We start from the raw sequence: 20,821 nt of genomic DNA, 5'->3' as shown, positions 1-20,821 counted from the left end.
GGTGATTCAGCCTGCTGTCTGCCATACACTGTAGAGCGGTATCCTGTTCGGAAACACTGCCTGGAATGTTCTTCCTGAGTGTACATATTGCCTTGTCCTGCTCCATCACCAGATCTGTCTCCAATAAAGCATGCATGGAACATGCTAACTCCTGTCTCATCCACAATCAACATTGACTGACCATGTACTAACCGATTAAGTGGAACAGGCGTGGAGATCCATTCCACAAACTGCGTGCATTGCGTCGTACAGGTGTGGGATGTCACTTTTTCATGCTTGCGCTCAACATTCTGCCGGTTAGACCGGTTAGCAATGTACCAGCATTTCACATTTGTCTAGGTAACACATTTAAATGATAACGTCGCACCATTACGAGCTCATGTAAGCGTGAGAAAAATCATTGCAAAAGTATTCCTGAAATCCAGTTACTCTGTATTGATTATTTCTTTGTGTTGGGATTCTTTTCCCGTCAGTGTAGATTAAGCGTATATAATATGTGAACGTTTTAGTGACCTTTAACCTGAATTTCCTCTCCTTCACCTGCGGGTGACCTGACATTGTTCGCTTCGTTTATAACGCCACAACCGGTTTCCTTCGTACCTGAAATACATATGAGGTAGTTTCTGTCAACATTTACATTATTACGCAGTGGAACACAAAATGATCAATATTGCAGCTTAGATTGGAGAGAGATTACTAACGTCTTAATTTACGAGAAATAAAACCTGTTATCGTTAATGAGACAAAGCTTTCCCACATTAATTCTCTCATCTAACAACTGTGCTCATCAGAGCTCTGATATTAAAGAAGATAACTCAATCATATTTTGATCAGAGTGCCTCTAGTGATGTGACGTTTCTGCTACATGTTGCAGGTGACAGCGTCTTCATGGAACAGTCGAGTGATGGAGGAGACGAATCGGGGCTGCACCAAAGTTGGGCAGATCATCTGCACGGATAGCTGCTCCAAGGTAGCAAAAAATACTGCACGTTCCTGATGCGGAAGACATTCTTAAGTACTTTCAGTTCGTACAGAAGCTGCCTTTGTAACAACCACAGCTTTTAGAAGCATGTCGCTAGGTTAGTGGTTTTGACAACCACAGTGAACAACCCTTAATGCACACTTGCCTCTGTGTGAATAAAAATTCTACAACCATTCATGGCTTGTGATTATATGTCCACTATTTCTTTAAAGATAAGAAACTAAGTGAAATGGCTAACGAAGTCACGTTCTGTCAATTTAGTACTAACACCTTCATAAGTTGGTGAGAATTTCAAATGGATAATTAGGCAAAGAATGACAAACAGGGGGAAAGGAATAGAACACCAATAACAAATGTAACACTATTATTTCCTCATCAACAGAATGGAAACTCCAAAATCCTTGTGTGTCCATATTGATGAGATTTTAGACTGTACAAAGCATATTTTGGAACTACGAAAACAACTCAGTTTAGCCACATTTGCACTTAACTTACTGATTTGTCTCTACCCTAGATTTGCAATGATTCTGTCATGTTTTGCACATCTTCATTCAACAATGTGATATGGAATAATTTTCTGGGGACAACTTATCTTTGAGCAATGAAGCTTTCTTTAACACCGGCTTTCTGAAGAATGTGTCTTACTCATCCACGATCATTTTGCAGACGTCTGTTTAAGAAGCTGAGCAATCTGACTACTCCTTCGCAGTATATTTACACAAAAAACTTCATGAGGGAATAAATAATCCACTACAGTCCAAAAGGAACAATTATGTATATAATTACAGCACTAGAAGGAAAAATTACATTCATAACTATCCATAATTTACATACTGCATCCGACCTCTTAACACTAACATTAACATGAATTCAAGGAATGAACATCTTCAAACCACAGCCTTCTAGATCGAATAGTTCCGGCGATAGAGGGAGTCAGTTTGAAAGTAAATGGTGAAGAAAGACTAGATTTTTTTTACACAAATCATAGAAACTACACTTTATTATCTCTTAATACAGTTAGAATTATTCGACAAATGATGCATCAAATTGTTTAGGAGAGATCAATCTGAAAATGTCATTTTCGACCAATTTCACGAAAAGAGAACGCTTGCAGTCGGTGACTACTATGAGGACGATGCGCTGGCGGCCGTGGCACAGTTGAACGACGTCAACATATCCGAATATTAGTGCACACGTAACTGGAATTGGAGTTCTGACTGCGCTTTTGCGTTCCTGGCCCCATTGTCAAATGTTCCTTCCCACAAAGAAAGATCCAGGAGAGCTGCCTAGTTCAATTCTCGCAGCACTGGGAAGACGAGTTCATACGGACATTGTCAGCGGCATTGAGAAAAGGGTTCCTGCAGCTTTATTTAGGCATGCCATTGGCAAAATCGCTAATATTGAACAAACGCCTGTTTAACGATAATGTACCGTAGAAGTCTCAATCAAAAAAAGAATGTCCGCTGTACTTTGTCGGTAGTTTAGCGGAGCACTCCTGCTTCCTTCTGGCAGATGGACACGATCTGTGCTTTCTTCAATTGTCCTTCACATCCGTCTGTTTTATAAACTTAGGACGTATTCTCGGTCGTCAGGAGAGGAATTTGTGGCGGTCCACATCAAACCAGCCAGACGCCTGTGTTAACCTTTTCATCTCAGAGTAGCACTTGCAACCGACGTCCTCAGTTATTTGCTGCATGTACCCCAATTTCTGTCTTTCTCTATAGTTTTTGCTCTCTGCAGCTCCTAGTAGCACGGAACTTATAAGATCTGCTAAAACATCAGAGAATATCATCCTCTCCCGTCTTTTTGTTAGAGTTTTCCCATTTATTCCTTTTCTCGGCAATTCTGCACAGAATCTCCTCATTCCTTACCTTACCAGCCCACCTAATTTTCAACATTCTTCCCTAGCACCACATCGCAAATTCTTCCATTCTATTCCGGTTTTCCCACATCCCATGTCTCACTGTGAGAATCTACGTTTGGACCACAGCCGTATATGCTAAATTTCTTCCTGAGATAATGGCCAGAGTTTGTACTCTTGGTCAAGAGATGTCTGTCAGTATCACTTTTTGCCATTGCTAGTCTGCTTTTTATGTCTTCCCTGTTCCGTTCGTTGTGGGTTATTTTTAACTTTGTCTACTTGGTAATCACCAATTCTGGTATTAAGTTTCTCGCTGTTCTCTTTTCTGACAGTTCTCATTACTGTGATCCTCCTTCGATTTACTCTCCGACCATTTTCTGTACTCATTAGAATGTTCATTCCACGCAACAGGTCCAGTAATGCTTAGGTCATACCTAATCGAAATGGCGTATCTCCAAGGGAATTACCTCCTGGACGCCATCCAGCACGGATTCAAAATAAAACCATGTGTGACCTAGCTTGCGCTTCTCTCACACGAGATCCTGAAAGCCATGGATCAAACTGCCTCAGGCAGATACAGTGCTTCTTGACTTTCGGAAAGCACCTGACTCGGTGTCATATCTACGCCCAATACCGGAAGAATGATCGTATTATGGTACGAAGTGAAATTTGTCGCGTGACTGCGTCCTCGCCACCAAAAAATCCTCAGAGTATCTTCAATGGAGAGTCATCGAAGTAACTGCATGTGCGTCCTCGCGAAATGTCTTGGGGCACTACTGTTAATATCGTCTGTAGCGCCTAGTACCGCTCGGCCACCCTGACCGGCTGTTACTGAAGTGGCAGTCTGGAACCGCGCTGCTGCTACGGTCGCAGGTTCGAATCCTGCCTCGGGCATGGATGTGTGTGATGTCCTTAGGTTAGTAAGGTTTAAGTAGTTCTAAGTTCTAGGGGACTGATGACCTCAGGAGTTAAGTCCCACAGTGCTCAGAGCCATTTGAACCTTCAGTAACATACAAATACAGCTTATCTCAGACTTGTCGTAGATGGTACTTTGAGATTATACTTTTATCAATAAGGAAAAATAATTTTATACAACATGGTAAAACGGTGACAGCGATTGGTTCTTTATGATCATTTGGAAAAAAAAGTTAAGATCGCAGAATCTCACTTATTAAAATGACCGTATAAATGTGTTAAAACCGGTCATCATCTCATTATGAGCACTGTGAAGATATTAAAAGGCTGACATCTGTAATCAATAAGCATTTTCATAACATGGACAAAGATCAAAATAACTGTGGCGTGATATTTCGCGGGAGCTCTGCTTAACGTTTACAAAAGCTGAGAGACACTACAGTGTGGTATTTACCCATTTGACTGGAGATGGTGGCGTGCTCCTCCCCCCATGAACCATGGACCTTGCCGTTGGTGGGGAGGCTTGCGTGCCTCAGCGATACAGATACCCCTCCGTTGTGGTTGCACCTACGGTACGGCTATCTGACTGTTGAGAGGCCAGACAAACGTGTGGTTCCTGAAGAGGGGCAGCAACCTTTTCAGTAGTTGCAAGGCCAGATCAATCATCCAGACTGTTGCCCCTGCAACATTAACCAAAACGGCCTTGCTGTGCTGGTACTGCGAACGGCTGAAAGCAAGGGGAAACTACGGCCGTAATTTTTCCCGAGGGCATGCAGTACTGTATCATTAAATGATGGTGTCCTCTTGGGTAAAATATTCCGGAGGTAAAATAGTCCCCCATTCGGATCTCCGGGCCGGGACTACTCAAGAGGATGTCGTTATCAGGAGAAAGAAAACTGGTGTTCTACGGATCGGAGCGTGGAATGTCAGATCCCTTAATCGGGCAGGTAGGTTAGAAAATTTAACCTATCCATTTCCCTTTTTAAATTTAGATATAGGGGGAATTAGTGAAGTTCGGTGGCAGGAGGAACAAGACTTTTGGTCAGGTGAATACAGGGTTATAAATACAAAATCAAATAGGGGTGAGTAGGTTTAATAATGAATAAAAAAATAAGAGGGCGGGTAAGATACTACAAACAGCATAGTGAACGCATTACTGTGGCCAAGATGTAATACTGTAGTAGGCATGGGCTTTGTGTCTAAGTTTTTTATGCCAACTACCTCTGCAGATGATGATGAAATTGAAGAAATGTATGATGAAATAAAAGAAATTATTCAGGTAGTGAAGGGAGACGAAAATTTAATAGTCATGGGCGACTGGAATTCGAGAGTAGGAAAAGGGAGAGAAGGAAACGTAGTAGGTGAATATGGACTGGGGCTAAGAAATGAAAGAGGAAGCCGCCTGGTAGAATTTTGCACAGAGCACAACTTATTCATAGCTAACACTTGGTTCAAGAATCATAAAAGAAGGTTGTATACATGGAAGAAGCCTGGAAATACTGACAGGTTTCAGATAGATTATATAATGGTACAATTTAAAACCTGGTTCCTAAATCTCTGTCGTAAGACATTTCCAGGGGCAGATGTGGACTCTGACCACAATCTGTTGGTTATGACGTGTAGATTAAATCTGAAGAAACTGCAAAAAGGTGGGACTTTAAGGAGATGGGACCTGGATAAACTAAAAGAACCAGAGGTTGTACGAAGTTTCAAGGAGAGCATAAGGGAGCAATTGACAGGAATGGGGGAAAGTAATACAGTAGAAGATGAATGGGTAGCTTTGAGGAATGAAGTAGTGAAGGCAGCAGAGGATCAAGTAGGTAAAAAGATGAAGGCTAGTAGAAATCCTTGGGTAACAGAAGAAATATTGAATTTAATTGATGAAAGGAGAAAATATAAAAATGCAGTAAATTAAGCAGGCAAAAAGGAAAACAAACGTCTCAAAAATGACATCGACAGGAAGTGCAAAATGGCTAAGGAGGGATGGCTAGAGGACAAATGTAAGGATGTAGAGGCTTATCTCACTAGGGGTAAGATAGATACTGCCTACAGGAAAATTAAGGAGACCTTTGGAGAAAAGAGAGCCACTTGTATGAATATCAAGAGCTCAGATGGAAACCCAGTTCTAAGCAAAGAAGGGAAAGCAGAAAGGTGGAAGGAGTATATACTGTACAAGGGCGATGTACTTGAGGACAGTATTATGGAAATGGAAGAGGATGTAGATGAAGATGAAATGGGAGATAGGTTTGACAGAGAACTGAAAGACCTTTCATGCACTATCGTGAGTCGAAACCCCCCCGGAGTAGACAACATTCTATTGGAACTACTGACGGCCTTGGGAGAGCCAGTCAGCCAGTCCTGACAAAGATCTTCCATCTGGTGAGCAAGATGTACGAGACAGGTGAAATACCCTGAAACTTCAAGAAGAATTTAATAATTGCAATCCCAAAGAAAGCAGGTGTTGACAGATGTGAAAATTATCCAACTATCAGTTTAATAGGCCACAGCTGCAAAATACTAACGCGAATTCTTTGCAGACGAATGGAAAAACTAGTAACTAGTAGAAGCCGACCTCGGGGAAGATCAGTTTGGATTCCGTAGAAATGTTCAAACACATGAGGCAATACTGACCCTACGACGTATCTTAAAAGCTAGATTAAGGAAAGGCAAACGTACGTTTCTAGTATTTGCAGACTTAGAGTATTCCAGTCAATATTGTCAAAAGCTTTCTCTCTTCCAAATTCTGTAGGAGGCAGGGGTAAAATACAGAGAGCGAAAGACTATTTACAATTTGTACAGAAACCAGATGGCAGTTTTAAGAGTCGATGGACGTGAAAGGGAAGCAGTGGTTGGGAAGGGAGTAAGACAGGGTTGTAGTCTCTCCCCGATGTTATTCAATCTGTATATTGAGCAAGCAGTAAAGGAAAACAAAAGAAAAATTCGGAGTAGGTATTAAAATCCATGGAGAAGAAAGAACTACAATGTCATCGGCGAACCTCAAAGTTTTTATGACAGCAAAGGACCTGGAAGAGCAGTTGAATGGAATGGACAGTGTCTTGAAAGGAGGATATAAGATGAACATCAACAAAAGCAAAACGAGGATAATGGAATGTAGTCGAATTAAGTCGGGCGATACTGAGGGAATTAGATTAGGAAATGATACACTTAAAGTAGTAAAGGAGTTTTGCTATTTGGGAAGCAAAATAAATGATGATGGTCGAAGTAGAGAGGATATAAAATGTAGACTGGCAATGGCAAGGAAAGCGTTTCTGAAGAAGAGAAATTTGTTAACATCGAACTACTCCTAACACTTAAATCTATATTCGGAGAGCTGCATCAAACCAGTCTCGGGACTGACGACGACGACGACGACGACGACGACGACGACGACGACGACGACGACGACGACAACAACAACAACAACAACAACCGCCATACTAGTGGCTCTGTAGTATTTTTATAGAAGCACCAAACGCACGTGACCAGCTGGCTTTCAACTATACTATCACTCTTTCTGTTGGTGTTCCTATTTGAAATTCTTTCATGAGTTTATAGCAAGAATATTAAAGACTTGCATTATTAAAACAGTCATTTATGTATAATGTTATACATACAATTATCCTACTGTTTTTAAAATTCATTCAAAAGTTACACTGCTTTTTCACGTAAGTTAAGTTCCCAGTGGCTGCAGCTCACGTAATGTAGGAAATGCACGCGTTAAATTGTGTACATAAACTCTTGGCACAGGAGCCACTGTTATGCAGCACGTACCGTCGCGATTACATGCAGCTGTTCACCAAGTCGGCAACTAAAGGCAAATGGATAAACACCACTCAACATGATCTGTACTAAAGACCAGTAATACATTAAAGCTCCAGCCAAGTATCAAGCTCCAGCATTTCTAATTCTTTGTCAGATGGTATATGTTTTGTAAAGGCTAACTTCCCTAACTAATTTTTTTTTTCAGCGTTCGTAATTTGAAGATAGTCGGTTTCGACTCGTTTACGCGACCATTTCAACAAATGAGAGACTCTTCGATCTTGACTGCTTCTCCTAATTGATTCTCTGAAAATAGATGCAGATTTAGATCTAAATATCAAGATTTGGAAGCACATTTGGGCAGCTATGTCGATACTCCGCAATCCATCTGACGGTGAGTGGCGGAGGGTACCCCGTACGACTACTAGTCATTTCTTCTATTCCATTCGCATATAGAACGAGTGAAAAAACAACTATCTATCTGCCATCATATGAGCCCTAATTTCTCTTATCTTCGTGGTCCTTACGCGCAGTGTACGTTAAAAATGAAATGTCGTGTGGCTAGGACCTCCCGTCGGGTAGACCGTTCACCTGGTGCAAGTTTTGAGTTGACGCCATTTTGGGCTACTTGTGCTGTAATCCCCACCGACGCTTAACTTCCAGTCCCTGGGCTGAGAAAATCTCCGACCCAGGAGGAAATAGAACTTGGGCCGCTTTTCACAGCATTCGGCCGCGCTGACCATTCAGCTACCCAAGTGGGTTGGTTCAAATGGCTCTGAGCACTATGGGACTTCTAAGTTCTAGGGGACTGATGACCACAGAACTACTTAAACCTAACTAACCTAAGGAGATCACACACATCCATGCCCGAGCCAGGATTCGAACCTGCGACCGTAGCAGTCGCGGTTCTAGGCGCGCAGTCTGGAACCGTGCGAGACCACCGCGGCCTGCTATCCAAGTGGACCGCAATGTATGTTGGAGGCAACAGAATCGTTTTTCATTCAGCTCCAAATGCCTGTTCTCTAAATTTTCTCAGTAGTGTTTTCCTCGGAAAGAACGTCGCCTTCCTCCAGGGATTCCCGTGTGAGTAGGTGACGCGTTTCCTTTAACACTTGCGTGTTGTCCGAACCTACCAGTAACAAATCTAGCAGCCCACCTGTGAATTGCGTTTCAATAGCGCTAAGCAAAACCGGCGTCGAGGCAACGGTGGTCCATCACAGCGCATGGGTGAACGGCAGACACGGGGATGTGTACGGGCGACTCTGCGTTCCACCGACCGCCCATATGAATCAAGGGGCTGCCAACCATCTCTCGTCAACGACTGTTCAGTGTATCCAGAATGAGATTTTCACTCTGCAGCGGAGTGTGCGCTGATATGAAACTTGCTGACAGATTAAAACTGTGTGCCCGACCGAGACTCGAACTCGGGACCTTTGCCTTTCGCGGGCAAGTGCTCTACCAACTGAGCTACCGAAGCACGACTCACGCCCGGTACTCACAGGTGTTCAGTGTATGTTGCTGCACAGGAGCCCCCGCAGCAGGCGCCTATTTCGTGCAACCATTCTGACTGCTGTTCATCCACGATGAACGCCGAAATCTGCACGGCAATACCACATCTGAACATGGCCTGCTGTCGCCATTTCAGATGAACAAGTTCCATGCTCCACCCGACAGATGGCGGTTGGCGTGCATGTCCCTGGAACAACCGTCGGCAGGTTCTAGACTGCAGCGAGAAGCATTATAGTCTGAAGAACGTCATCGTGGCATTTTCAGGGTGATCTCTACTCTCTGGAAGGCGCAAAGGATCAACCGAAGTACGCATCTCTACTTCGGGAACATGCCCACTACTCCGTGCACTTTGTTATTCCTCGGCGCCATGGCGTTTTCGAGTACGACGATACACCCAGTTTGCAGTGTAAATGCGTAGCTGGAGAAGCACTGTGATGAGTTTACTGTACTCCCACATATTCTCTCCGGGGACGTTGGTGGGAGAGGGAGCACTTCGATCGGGCTGTCCGTGCCGTGGATTCTAAACTGAGAAACCCAGCTGGCCACGGAGTTTGTGTGGGCGTGGCTCCTGCCGGTACCTTCCAGAACTTCACGGAATCTTTAACTGCACGTCCGCGCTACAAAACGTGGTTATTGAGGCTTTGGACATGTGGCCATACTAACGTGGCTGGGCACTGTAGTACTGTTTCCTTCACCCTGGAGCTCCGCCAGACAACGTTCGTGACGTCACAATATCAGTGGGACAGCTCGCACCAACGGTTCCCTAAAATCCCGGAGGTAGCCTTCGTCCTATCCTGTAGATGAGGCCCAGCTCCAGTAACCCACTCCGTTTCGGATGGAATATTTTGACGCCTTGTGAGAGAAAACCAGTTGCTTCAGCCAAGAGGCTCGTATTACATGCAGCGACGAAAATGGATAGTTCAGTGCCACGAACCGTTGACCAAACTCTGCAACAAATATTCTATTTTCATGCCTGTAGGACATGTGTATTAACATTTCATCCTTATGCTATCTTATTTTGAGAATTTTGGATAGAGAAAAAGCAATTCACACAGACAAAGAATGGTGTGAGATTATGTTGGTTACTGAGTGTATCGAACATTACTGGAACTTTTCTGGCGTATGTCGCCCGCGTACATTCACCCTACCGCCATCATTAGGACTGAGGAAGGTCGACTCCTTGCGTGAGTGTGTTTTGGCAACTGTCTGTACAATCTGATTCAATGACTGCTGAAAGAGGGGTCAGGGCAACTGAGTATCAAGAACAGTAGGCGAAGGTGTCGCCACGAACCGCTAGTAACAGTTAACCGGAAGCTGAGGTGAAACCTCGAGCTACTATGGGTCATAACGGCTGGCACCATACCAGAGGCAGTAGTGATTTCCGAAACTGTGTTCTGCGGAACACTGCTGCCCCATGGGGAGTGAGTAGGTGCTCGGCGAAAAACTATTAATAACATGTTATTACACATGGTTGGAAAATAAAATACTATGAAAATCATAATAAAATTTAAAAAATTCGTATAGTCAGAATGAGCAAAACAAAATGCTAAGACGAATTATTTGCAAAAAAAAAAAAAACACAACAAAATTATATAGAAAAACTAGGAGAAGTCTACCTCCGGGAAAAATAATTTGGACTGTGAAGGCATGTATGAACAAGTGAGATAATACTGATCCTACGATTTACCTTATAAGATAGGTTGCGGAAAGGCAATCCTACGTTTATAGCGTTTGTAGACTCGGACAGCTTTTGACAATGTTGACTGGAATACTCCCTTTAAAATTCTGACGGTAGCAAGAGCAAAACACAGGGAGAGAAAGGCTATTTTCAACTTGTATATAAACCAGGCGACAGTTATAAAGAGTCGACAGGCATGAAAGGGAAACAGTGGTTGGAAAGGGAAACAGTGGTTGAAAAGGGATTGAGACAGGGCTGTAGCCTATCGCCGATGTTATTCAGTCTGTGCCCTTACCAAGCAGCAATGGCAACAATAGAAAATTTGGAACAGGAATTAAAGTTCAGGAAGAAGAAATAGAATTACGATGTCATCGGCAAACCTCGTGGTTTTTGTCAGAGACAGCAAAAACTTACAAGGGCAGTTTAACGGAATAGACAGTGTTCCGAAAGGAAGATATAATACAAACATCAATAAATGCAGGACAGGGGTAACGCGATGGTATCGAATTAAATCAGATGATACTGAAGCAATTAGATGATACTGAAGCAATTAGATCCGGAAACAATACACTTAAAACAGTGGATAGGTTTTGCTGTTTGGGCAACGAAAACTGTCCCCCCTATTTGGGCAGTTATGAAAATATAAACTGGCAATGGCAAGAAGAGAGTTTCTGAAGAAGAGAAATTTGGTACATCGAATATAAACTGAAGTGTTGGGAAGTCTTTTCTGAAAGTATTTGTATGGGGTGTAGCCATATATGGAAATGAAACTTGGACGATAAACAGATAAGACAAGAAGAGAATAGAAGCTCTTGAAATGTGGTGCTACAGAAGACTGCTGAAGATTTAGACGGGTGGAACACTCAATGAGAAGGTACTGAACAGAACTGCGGACGAACGAAATTTGGTGCACAACCTCACTTAAAGGAGGGCACGTTCTGAGACATCAAGGGATCCAGTTTAGTACTGGAGGGAAGTCTGGGGGGGGGGGGGGGGGGGGGGGAATTGTAGAGCGACCAAGAAATGAATACAGTTAACAGATTCAGAAGGATGTAGGCTGCAGTATTAGCCAGTCTTCGAACTGAAAACTAACAACAGCTTTTATTTATAAAGTTGTAGCTATCACTGAATACAACAGTTTCCTCGTTTTTTAAAATTGTATTGACATTCAAAATAAACAAGGTGTCTCGTCAATGCACCAGGATTCATGAAATGTTTAATGAGAGGGAAATTTTGAGAACCCTTGGCAGCTAGACTCAACTGGGCACTGTGTGGCATTCTGTGGAATTTATAGTTGGAGACTGACGTGTCCACGTCCTGATCTGCATATCTGTGTACGGTATGTCTTGTCATCGCATCCCAATCACTAATCCGTTTTTAGCGTGAATTGTCGTATGGGATCTCATTTGGTATCCGTGTTCCTTCAGCAATTATGAAATCAGTCCTGTTATGTATAATGGCTGCTGTCTCTGAATTCAAAATGGTTCAAATGGCTCTGAGCACTATGGGACTTAACATCTGAGGTCATCAGTCCCCTCGAACGCAGAACTACTTAAACCTAACTAATCTAAGGACATCACACACATCCATGCCCGAGGGAGGATTCGAACGTGCAACCGTAACACTCGCTCGGTTCCGGACTAAAGCGCCTAGAACCGCACGGCCACCGTGGCCGGCTGTCTCTGCATTGTGCAGAACCTCACCTCATATATTTGATTCGCACAAACTCTGAGGCGAAGATCATAATGCATTGCAAGAAAAGATGAAGTGTAGAGGCAAGCAAGACAGTCACTACAAATCCACCATTAATAAGACACGAAACAGCGTCTACTGTTCTACACTCTGCGCTTGTGGATAGAAATTAATATCACCACCAGATCATACAAATTGTTTTGGATTTACACCAACCATTTCCTTCTTTACTGTAATTTTCCAATCATAACTAACCTTACGTATGTCGAACTGAATTTGCGGTAGTGGCATTATTATTAACATAGTTGACTGGATTTTAGAAAACGTGGCTAGTCGCAAAGAAACAGGAATTAGTTGTCATTTGGAATAAATGCACCAAAACATGTTTCGGCCTCTGCCCTTCATCAGATTTCCTGCTGTAAACAATATAACAATTTGTTACAGATATTTTTTAAACACCAAATGTTAACAAGAATGCGCAAAATGGAACTAAGTATCAGAACCAATACATACCATCCATAGCAAAAATAACTTTGTCATGTTTTAGTTCGTGAATGTGACAGCTTGTTCTTTACTCATAGATTTTTATTTTTCATGTTTAAATTATGTTAGTCGTGAGGAGGACTACGCAAAACTGCTACTCTAGTGTGCTCCTACTTGCTAGTTAAGCACGCGGTGCAAGAGGGCACCACATTACGGCAACGCGGCTGTGCAAATCCCGACATGTTTACTAAGAATTAAAACCGTAACCAACAACAAGTAGAAGTATATAGGTACATTAAAAAACAGGTATCTAATGTACTTGTTCTCTGTACTACTGCGAATTGCGTAAAAATGTCTTGTCTTGGAAAGGCACCATTTGTCGAAGATTAAAGAAGTGTAATTGCAAATCTAAACAGATCCTTCTGTACTGTTCATCAGATATAAAATCTTAAGACAATTGTCCCATACTGTGGTTCATTATTGCGGCTATCGGTGTGCCACCAAACTGTTTATGCCCGTTGAAATAGTAAAAAACAAAAAAAAAAACGAAAACATACGTAGCGTGCCTGCACGTAAAAAGTGGTTAAGGCAAAGGAGATTGCCCGCCTGCACTTAAACACAATAAAAGAAGCAGCACTGCAGTATACGGGCACGAAATTGTACCTTTCAACATATTATAATACTTATTTATCTTAAAATTAGCGTATCAGAATTACAGAAAATTTTTTGTCTTGATTCACTGAAATGTGAATAGTTCTCTGATGAACGTTCAGAACTTTTCCTTTTTCTATTTAAAAGATAACATAATTACAAACGAACTTTTCTTGATTGGTCGTTTAGTCAGACAGTTCAATGACAAACGTTGAAATTGGTTCAAGAGGAAAATTTATTCACTGATCAACCTATTAATTTTTTGTGCATTATCAAGATTAGTGAACACAACGTTGAAGGGAGAGGTGGCTGTCTATACACCAATTTCAGAAAAGTAGTTGCGACAGTTATGATGGTTTTTTAGTCGTCCTGACGATTTGTTGAGAGAGGCACGTAAAAGCTATTTCCTACCACTACCGATTTTCTCGTTTAATAGCTGTTCTGGATCCACTTGACTGAATTCATGTATTTCCAATCGCTCCAAAATGTTCAGATTGTTTCCCTTCCTCTCTGTGTGCAGAATAGTCATGCTATTTTCTGATTCTGCCAGCGTACGGCTTTTATCTTCTACATGAATGCCTAATGCGCAACTGTTGATCGTATACCCATGTTCTTTAAATCTCGTTTTGGATTCTCGCCCTGTTATTCCATGTAAAAATATTCTCATGATCCTCTATTTTATTCAGTCCAGTTTTACAAAACTTGTCTAGCACGGGTTCCAGAATGAGCCTGAACAGGTTCCCCAAACTGAAGATGGTCCGAAAAAAAAACTTTTTTTAACACAAAAAGGACTGCAAATTTGCACGAAATGTTCAACGTTCTGGTAGGATTCCAAACTGTTAACACAACGTGTTTTACTTCTCTATGCTCCATTATGCCTTCGGCGACTTTAGTGCTGAAGATTAGAGGAGTAGATCACATAATTAATGAGGAGGTACTGAATAGAACTGGGGAGGAGTTTGTGGCACAAGTTGACTAGAAGAAGGGATCGGTTGGTAGGACACGTTCTGAGGCATCAAGGGATGACCAATTTAGTATTGGAGGGCAGTGTGGAGGATAAAAATCGTAGAGGGAGACCAAGAGATGAATACACTAAGTAGATTCAGAAGGATGTAGGTTGCAGTAGGTACTGGGAGATGAAGCGTTTCTCCATGCTACTCTATCATGTGCAAGCTTCATCAAACCAGTCTCAGGACTGACGACGACTTTTTTTTTTTTTTTTTTTTTTTTTTACACCTGGCAGGTTAGATTAAGTAGTGTGCAAGCTTAGGGACCGATGACCTCAGCAGTTTGGTCCCATAAGACCTTACTTTGCTAACCTATACACATAAAACTCACATCGCAGTACCACAAAAGTAGAAGAAAGTACATTACAAAATTGTGTAAAAAATACTTAGCCCAGATATTAAATTCCATGCATGAAAGTATTAAGCTAACAACTGAATTTAAAAATAGTAAGGGTCCCTTCCTTTTCAAATAGTACTTGGGAAACATGTTTATGTTCAGCTCCTTGAAGTCTATGAATTGCTCAGATAGTCTCCACTTCCAGACAATGATCGGTTCAGTTGGATCAGAGCGCGCAGTCCATTGCGTATGAAGTCCACACCATTTTGGAGCCACCACCAGCTTGCACGAACCTTGCTGACAACTCTTAGCAACTGAAGACTCCACGAAGCCATCGACCTGTTGGTCAGATTGTCGACTGCAGCCCACTCGAACCCTACCAAGCCATGGTTCTCCAGCCGTGTATGGTCCAACCTATACGATCACGAGCCCAGGAGAGGGCCATGAAGGCGATGCCGTGCTGTCAGCAAAGACACTCGCATTGTTGTTCGCTGCCATAGTCCATTAATATGGAATTTCACCGCACTGTCCTAACGGATACGTGCGTCATACGTGCCTTATCGATTTCTGCAGTTATTTCACACAGTGTTCCTTGTCTGTTAGCACTGACAAATCCACTCAAACAACGCTGCTCTAGGTCGTTAAGGGAAAGCAGGCGGCCACTGCGTTATCCGTGCTGAATGGTAATCAAATTCGCATTCTCAGCACACTTTTCACACTGTGGATCTCGGAATACTGGATTCTGTAACGATTTCCGAAATAAAATGTCCCATGCGTATAGCTGCAACCACCATTCCGCGTTCAACCTGTGTTAGTTCCTGTCGTGCGTTCATAACCACATCGGAAACCTTACCACATGAATTACCAGAGTACAAATGACAGCTCCGCCAATGCATTGTCCTTTTATACCTTGGGTACGCCACCTACTGCCATCTGTATATGTGCGTATCACTGTCACATCACATTTGTCACTGATGTTTACAGCACTGGATACCCCACATATTGTCTACCATGGAACCACAATATTCGCTCCTAATGGCAACAGGGGGCGGGACTAAAACAACACTCTGAAGTCTCATGCTGTATTCAGCAATGGATACCTTAACTGTTTAGTCGACGAGTAACTCACAAAACAGAGCAATTGTCCAACTGTTGCATCAACACTATTAGCACTTTGACGATACATAAAGGAAACGTTGCATTATACCTACAACTACAGCTGCTAGATAACTTTCCAGCCAATTTAACACCCACATTAACAGCTATTGTGCTGCGAGAAGTTGGAGGTGCTCTGCCCCCTACAAATCTTTCTTGCTGTGACGAAAATATTTCCCACTGCCCTTGCAAGACCACGTCAATGAGAGGGGGAGAGAGAGAGAGAGAGAGAGAGAGAGAGAGAGAGAGAGAGAGAGAGAGAGAGAGAGAGAGAGAGAGAGAGAGAAAATGTGCGTAAGGGAACTGCAGTTATGGTATGAGCACTGCTTTTGGCCAATAACTGGTCAAAAACCTTGCTTTTGCTCGATTCCTTGTCTGCTCGAAAGGAGTAGGTTCTTACACACAAACTATCCCTCCTGAAAAGTGTGTCACATTGCAGTTATTACCACCTGCAACCATTGGACCAATTGACTGGATGTTTGTTGTCCCCTAGAACCGCTCGGCCACTCCGGCCGGCACGGGAAAAAGTCTGGAACCGCGCGAGCGCTACGGTCGCAGGTTCGAATCCTGCCTCGAGCTTGGATGTGTGTGATGCCCTTAGGTTGGTTAGAAGTTATCAGTCCCCTAGAACGTAGAACTACTTTAACCTGAGGTCAAGACCGATAGTGCCCAGAGCCATTTGAACCATTTTTTTTTCCCGCGCCTACGAAACGTATTATCACGCTATCTGCAGTACGCCTTAAAGAATAGCCAGTTTCATGATAAGCTCCACAGGACTGACTCGCATTCAGCTGCATGCCATCACATTCCATCGTTGCTTATCACCCCGTCAACCAATACTATTTAACAGTGAATACGAACTCCTTAGAAGTAACAAATCAAGCCAGACGTTCAGCTAGATACCCAATCTTGATGTGCAAACTTTTCTGATCACTGTATAACACTTTACAAAATGGACTTGACGGGCCACATATACCTCATAGAAAGTAAGTGGTCTCTGCATCTCCCGGACAATCTTCTGTCGCCCGTCTGATGAAAATTGTTGTATCAGCAGTTATGACATGAAAAATATTAACTGCCAATGACCCACCCTTACAGACTATCAACAGTCTGTGTGATGGATTACCAATTTTCAGCTACGAAGACAATCCTCTAATCAGCCTGACTCCAGTTTTCGCGGTCTTCTGCATCTCTACTCTGCTATTCACAATAATCACGTAGATGTATAGTGCCTGGCAGAGGGTTCAATGAACCACCTTCAAGCTGTCTCTCTACCGTTCCACTCTCTAACGGCACGCGGGAAAATACGAGCACTTAATTTTTTCAGTGCGAGCCCTGATTTCTCTTGTTTAATAGTGATGATTATTTCTCCCTATGTAGGTGGGTGCCAACAGAATGTTTTAATCACCAGTTTCCTCCTCCGATTGCGAAAACAAAGGCGCTTTTCATTGCGACGGGATCTTCACGTGAAATTTCAATGATCGCCACTCCAGTTCACGTATCATATCTGTGACACTGCCTCTCCTATTTCGCGATAATACAAAACGAGCTGTCTTTCTTTGTACTTTTTCGATGTCATCCGTAAGTCCCACCTGGTACAAGTCCCACACAGCACAGCAGTACTCCAGAATAGGGTGGACAAGCGTGGTGAAGCTGTCTCTTTAGTATACCTTTTGCACCTTCTAGGTGTTCTGCCAATGAATCACAGTCTTTGGTTTGCTCTACACATGATATTATATGTGAGATCGTTCCAGTTTAGGTTATTTGTAATTTTATTCCCTAAGTATTTGGTTGAATTTACAGCTTTCGGATGTGTCTTACTTATGTGAGTAATCAGCTAAATTTCGATTACGCGATGAGTACTAAAAGGAAATTCACATTTTTCCCTACTCAGGGTGAATTGCCACTTTTTGCACCATACAGTTATCTTATCTAAATTATTTTGCAAGTCGTTCTGATCAACTGATGACTTTACAAAACGGTAAATGACAGCATCATCTACAAACAATCTAAGATAGCTACTCAGATTGTCTCCTACGTCTTTATTGTTACTGATCCATATTAGAGGGCCTACACCACTTCCTCGTGGAACGCCGGATATTACTTCTGCTTTACCCGATGACTTTCCGTTTGTTACTACGCACTGTGACAATTTCTGACAAGAAATCACGAACCCAGCCGCACAACTGAGGCGATACTCCGTAGGCACGCAGTTTGGTTAGAAGACGCTTGTGAGGTACGGTGTCTGATTCCATATTTTTAGATTTCCAGAAGGCATTAATTTTACAAGAACGATAAGTACTATCGACAGGGGATGTCAAACACAACTAGCCAGCACGGTTTTTTGAAAATATTACTTCATGAGTATAAAGAGCTGTGTGTAAATATACACTGTATTCGAACATTATGAAGTACGTCGAAGAAAAAGAGTGCATGGATAGGTCAGATAAAGAAGACACACCAGACATGTGGCAAGTTACTGTATACATCTGTGGTCTCCCCTGCAATTTTTCCTTTCTACTTTGCCTTGAACGATCGTATTTTCCAAGTTATCCTCCTGCTGCCGAATTATGTGACCAAAGATTCTGGATAACCTCTTCTACATGCTGTTTCCGTCAAATCCTGACGTTCTAAGTTCTAAAGGATTGATTTTTTGTTATATTTTTCAAGCCATGATATTCTCAGCAACCACCTATATGCGCATATTTCAGAAGCATGTATTCTTTTTCAGTGCCCTTCATTACCCTTGTTTCAGCGCCTTAAAGGAAAACATTAAAATGAGATGGCTGGAATCTTAGTTTGGAAAGACTGAACCTAACGCGCACGCACACCACACACACACACACACACACACACACACACACACACTCACTCACAATCACGCGCGCAGAGAGAGAGAGAGAGAGAGAGAGAGAGAGACTGCTGTGTCTCAGGCAACAAACCACACTACGAGCAACAAATGACGAGAGTGGCGACCGGGTGGGGGTGAAGAGGAGGCTGGGGTAGAGGGGGGGAGGGATAGTGTGGTCGGGGTGGCGGACAGCGAAGTGCTGCGTTAAGAGGGCGGGCAGGGGATATCACAATTATGTGATCAGAAGTATCCAGACACCCCCAGAACCATACGTTGTTCATATTAGGTGCATTGTGCTGCCACCTACAGCCAGGTACTCCCCATCAGCAACCTCAGTAGTCATCAGACATCATGAGTTCTGCGGAGCGCCCCTTTCTGCTCTCCTACAGACTTCGATGTTGTTCAGGTGGTTGGGTGTCACTTGTGTCATACGTCTGTACGCGAGATTTCCACACTCGCGAACATCCCTAGGTCCACTGTTTCCGATATATAGTGAAGTGGAAACGTGAAATGACACGCACAGCACAAAAGCGACTTCAACTTTCGGCGGTCTCTGCCTATTACGACCCTATTCGTCTGTTATTTGATGGTCAGGATAGACGTCTATCGGTCAAGAATTCCAAACTGCATCAGGATCCACTGCAAGTACTATGACAGTTAGGCGGGAGGTGTACAAACTTTGATTTCATGGTCGAGCAGCTGCTCATATGCCACACATCACGAAATGCCAAACGACGCTTCGCTTGGCGTATGGAGCGTAAACATTGGACGATTGAACAGTGGAAAAACGTTGCGTGGAGTGATTAATCACAGTACACAATATAGCGATCCGGTGGCAGGGTGTGGGCATGGCGAATGCCGGGTGAACGCCATCTGCCAGCGTGTGTAGTGCCAACAGTAAAATTCGGAGGCAGTGGTGGTATGGTGTGGTGTGGTCGAGGTTTAATGGCTTGGGCTTCCACCTCTTGTTTTGCGTGGCACTATCGCAGCACAGGCCTAAACTGATGTTTTAAGCAAGCACTTCAGGGATGGCGACTGATGGAGCACCTGTTCATAATGCCATGGCCTTGGAGGAGTGGTGGTGCAGGCCAGTCCATTACAGGGATATGATTGCGTTCCAAAACGTCCCAAAGGGGTTCTGTACGATTCAGGTCAGGACTCTACACAAACTTCGTGCCAGGTCTCACCGACCGTCATTGATACCTGTCCTCAGTGCAGCACTCCGTGAAGAATGGGCTGCCATTCTCCAAGAAACCTTCCAGCACCTGACTGAAGGTATGCCTGCGACAGGGTGGGCCAACACCATGCTGAGTTCCAGCATTACCAATTGAGGACGCAACGAACTTTTAGGTCATTTTCAGCCAGGTGTCCGGATACTTTTGATCACATAGTTTAATTTGGATTCGTGACAGACAGAATCGAGTCGCTGGGTTTTTGTTACACACATTTTACCCCTACGGGGATAATTACCTCCCCCTCCTCTGCCTCCGGTTGGGAACCACTGGCGTGGAAGCTCGTGTACTGTCCTCCAGCAGCACGCGCTGTGACAGGTTTCACTGTGCGTGGGCGACGGCGCCGGAGGGCTGGCCACCTCGACGCTGGAGACTTGCACAGACGGTCTGAGGTGCAGCGCCGGCGACGAGGCGTGCACACAGCCGGAGCTGTCAGAGTGCCGCAGCGGCAGCGCCAACGACTTCGAGTGCCGGGCCGCTGGCTACTTCCCGGACCCGTACAACTGCAGCATCTACCATCTCTGTCCCAGCGTCGGGGACCCCAACTACGTCACTGGCACCTGCGCCGGCGCCTGGGCTTACAACCCGCTAACCACCGACTGCAGGTGAGCTGCCACCGTGGTCGAGAGATTTTACACAGCAAATGGATGTAGTGTCGAGATGTGACAGTGGAATAGCAGTACCCTCCAATACATTGCAACACACGACA

At 43.6% G+C, this 20,821-nt stretch overlaps 1 protein-coding gene across 1 annotated transcript in view; it reads left to right on the top strand.

Moving 5' to 3' along the window:
• LOC126267961 (uncharacterized) overlaps positions 1-20,821 on the top strand; it is a 77,533-nt gene that overhangs the window by 17,420 nt on the left and 39,292 nt on the right. Inside the window, exons 2-3 of the mRNA XM_049973295.1 lie at positions 875-970; positions 20,431-20,717. Of these exons, the coding sequence (XP_049829252.1) occupies positions 875-970; positions 20,431-20,717 (383 nt within the window). The remainder of the gene's footprint in view (positions 1-874; positions 971-20,430; positions 20,718-20,821) is intronic.

The sequence above is a fragment of the Schistocerca gregaria genome, chromosome 4, assembly GCF_023897955.1.
Source record: "Schistocerca gregaria isolate iqSchGreg1 chromosome 4, iqSchGreg1.2, whole genome shotgun sequence".
Taxonomy (NCBI): domain Eukaryota; kingdom Metazoa; phylum Arthropoda; class Insecta; order Orthoptera; family Acrididae; genus Schistocerca; species Schistocerca gregaria.
Note: the sequence above shows the minus strand (reverse complement) of the source record. Positions and strands in the feature narration are given on the sequence as shown.